Below are 2278 nucleotides of genomic sequence, written 5' to 3' on the forward strand. Positions count from 1 at the left end.
GCAGGAGCCCTCCCTCACGCCCTGCTTGCCTTGGCGCGCAGGCGCGGCGGGCGGCGCAGGCGCGCGGGGCCGTGCGCAGGCGCGGCGGGTCCGCTCCGTGTGGCGGCGGCGGCGGCGGCGGCGCTGGTGGTGGCGGCGGCCCCGCCCGCCCGTCCTGCCCGGGGCCCGCGGGGAGAGCGGGGACGGCGGTGAGTGCGGCCCCCTCAGCCTCCCCTCAGCTCCCCCACAGCCTCCCCACCGCCCGCCGAGCCGCGGGGGGGGCGGCTCCAAGGGGGGCGCGGGCAGGGCCGGGCGGCGGCGGCGGGGCCGGTGCTCCCCCGCGGGGCCCGGGCGGCCCCGCTCCGCTCCGCGCACACACAAAAGGCGATTCCCCCCGCTCCGGGACCTCCCCTGGTCGGCCTCTAATTAATTGGGTGCTTTCGCTGGAGCCGTGAGTGTTGGCGAGGCGCGAGTGATTAGAATAATGGGAGCTTGTTGGTGGCGATAGGTTGGTATCGTTTGAATCTTAATTGTTTGGTGTCGGCGCTGCGCGTGTGTTTGTGCTGGAATACCAAAAGCGAAACTGTCGCTTTCAAAATGCGAGAGAGACTTCGATTTTATAGGAAAAAAAAATAAAAAAAAAAACTATCAGGTTTCATTTTTCTGCCGTGTGACTCCCAGCCTGAATCTATCTACCTGTCTGTGCTTGTCAGTGGGATTTTTGTTTGCCTGTGATTGAAATAGGAAGCCCGAACGTTTTTGGCTAGCTTGACTCAATAAACAGCATTTTCAGTGCAGTTTTAGTCTCTGAAGTCTTCTGAGGGAAAGAAAAGGCAGGGTTAAGCATCAAGTGGGGTACTTTTTCATGCATGGAGATGATTTGGTAGGGACTTTTTTCATGATGCAATTTTTTTAAGTTGAATACTTGGTCCATTTTTAAATTTTTAGTTTTTGTTGAAGGAATGGACTATAGGTTGTGAGCAATTATGTTTACAGGAACTTTCTATTAAGAGTTAAAAGCACTGAAACATTGGGAATAGTAAGCTAAAAAAGAAGAGTGGATGTTATTTGATATTGCAGACTTGACTCTTGAAGTTCCCCAGGAAGGGAAAAAGTCTTGTTTGGGTTTTTATTATTTATTTGGAGTCATTCTAACTGGCTAAGGGGAACATATTATTGTTTAATTATGATATTCCATAGTTATGATGTATGTTATAGTTATATTCTATATCATAACTATTCAATAGCACTTTGTTAACTAGAGAAATGTATGAGGGATTTAAGTGAGCTTTAGCTGTGCTGAGGGTTTTGAATTATTTGAAACATTTTAAGTAACTACCAAACCACAATAAGTGAGTTCTTGCTACAAGGTAGGCTTTCTAATGGTAACTAAATAGTTTCAGCTGCAGAAGTGTTTTTACCTTCCCTGAATGTCTGTTTTTGTGTGTTTCTTTAGAGCGTGCTGTAAAACCCTAGATCAGTGAGAATGCACCATGGTAATGGTCCTCAGAATGCCCAGCGCCAGCTCCAGAGGTCCAGGTCCTTCACAGGCAGTGAGGGAGAAGAACAGCAGGCAAATCTCCCCCAGTCCCCCGCAGCTTCCTTTGCGCCCTCTGCGAGTCCATCTGCCCCCCAGTCCCCCAGCTACCAAATCCAGCAGTTCATCATGAGCCGGAGCCCGGTGGCGGGGCAGAACGTGAACATCACTCTGCAGAACGTGGGCCCCGTGGCCTCGGGGAACCAGCAGATAACCCTGACCCCGCTGCCGCTGCCCAACCCCACGTCCCCGAGCTTCCAGTTCAGCCCCCAGCAGAGGCGGTTCGAGCATGGATCCCCCTCCTACATCCAGGTCACGTCCCCACTGCCCCAGCAGGTGCAGTCCCAGAGCCCCACTCAGCCCAGCCCTGTGCCGGTGCAGACGCTGCCCAACGTCCGGGCCGGCACGCCGGGCCCCGGCCTGGGCATGTGCAGCCAGAGCCCCACCAGGGGCTTTGTGGATGCCAGCGTGCTCGTCAGACAGATCAGCCTGAGCCCTTCCAACGGGGGACACTTCGTGTACCAGGAGGGGCCGGGAATCGCGCAGATTGCCCAAGGAGCCGCTGCGCAGGTACAGCTTCCATCCTCGGGGGCGCCGGCCACGGTGAGGGAGCGCCGGCTGTCGCAGCCCCACTCGCAGTCTGGGGGCACCATCCACCACCTGGGCCCTCAGAGCCCCGTGGCCAGCGGGGCCAACATGCAGTCCCTGACCAGCCCGGGCCACATCACGACGACCAGCTTGCCACCCCAGATCAGCAATATC

The 2278-nt window shown here is 55.8% G+C and overlaps 1 protein-coding gene across 13 annotated transcripts in view; it reads left to right on the top strand.

Annotated features, from left to right (window-relative positions):
• The first annotated feature begins 82 nt into the window (after positions 1-82).
• The window catches only part of LOC114071232 (E1A-binding protein p400-like), a 43878-nt gene continuing 41682 nt past the window's right edge, over positions 83-2278 (top strand). For 4 of the 13 annotated variants that reach the window (XM_027908995.1, XM_027908997.1, XM_027908996.1 and 1 more), the window contains exons 1-2: positions 330-445; positions 1436-2099. In XM_027908995.1, the coding sequence (XP_027764796.1) occupies positions 1466-2099 (634 nt within the window). In that variant the 5' untranslated portion in view covers positions 330-445; positions 1436-1465. Of the gene's footprint in view, positions 180-328; positions 446-1435; positions 2213-2278 lie in introns of those variants that run through there. The other 9 variants (XM_027908992.1, XM_027908994.1, XM_027909001.1 and 6 more) reach the window with 5 other exon arrangements.

This window comes from Empidonax traillii, unplaced genomic scaffold (assembly GCF_003031625.1).
Source record: "Empidonax traillii isolate 1590-97213 ecotype Southwest subspecies unplaced genomic scaffold, ASM303162v1 scaffold1905:size50868, whole genome shotgun sequence".
NCBI lineage: Eukaryota > Metazoa > Chordata > Aves > Passeriformes > Tyrannidae > Empidonax > Empidonax traillii.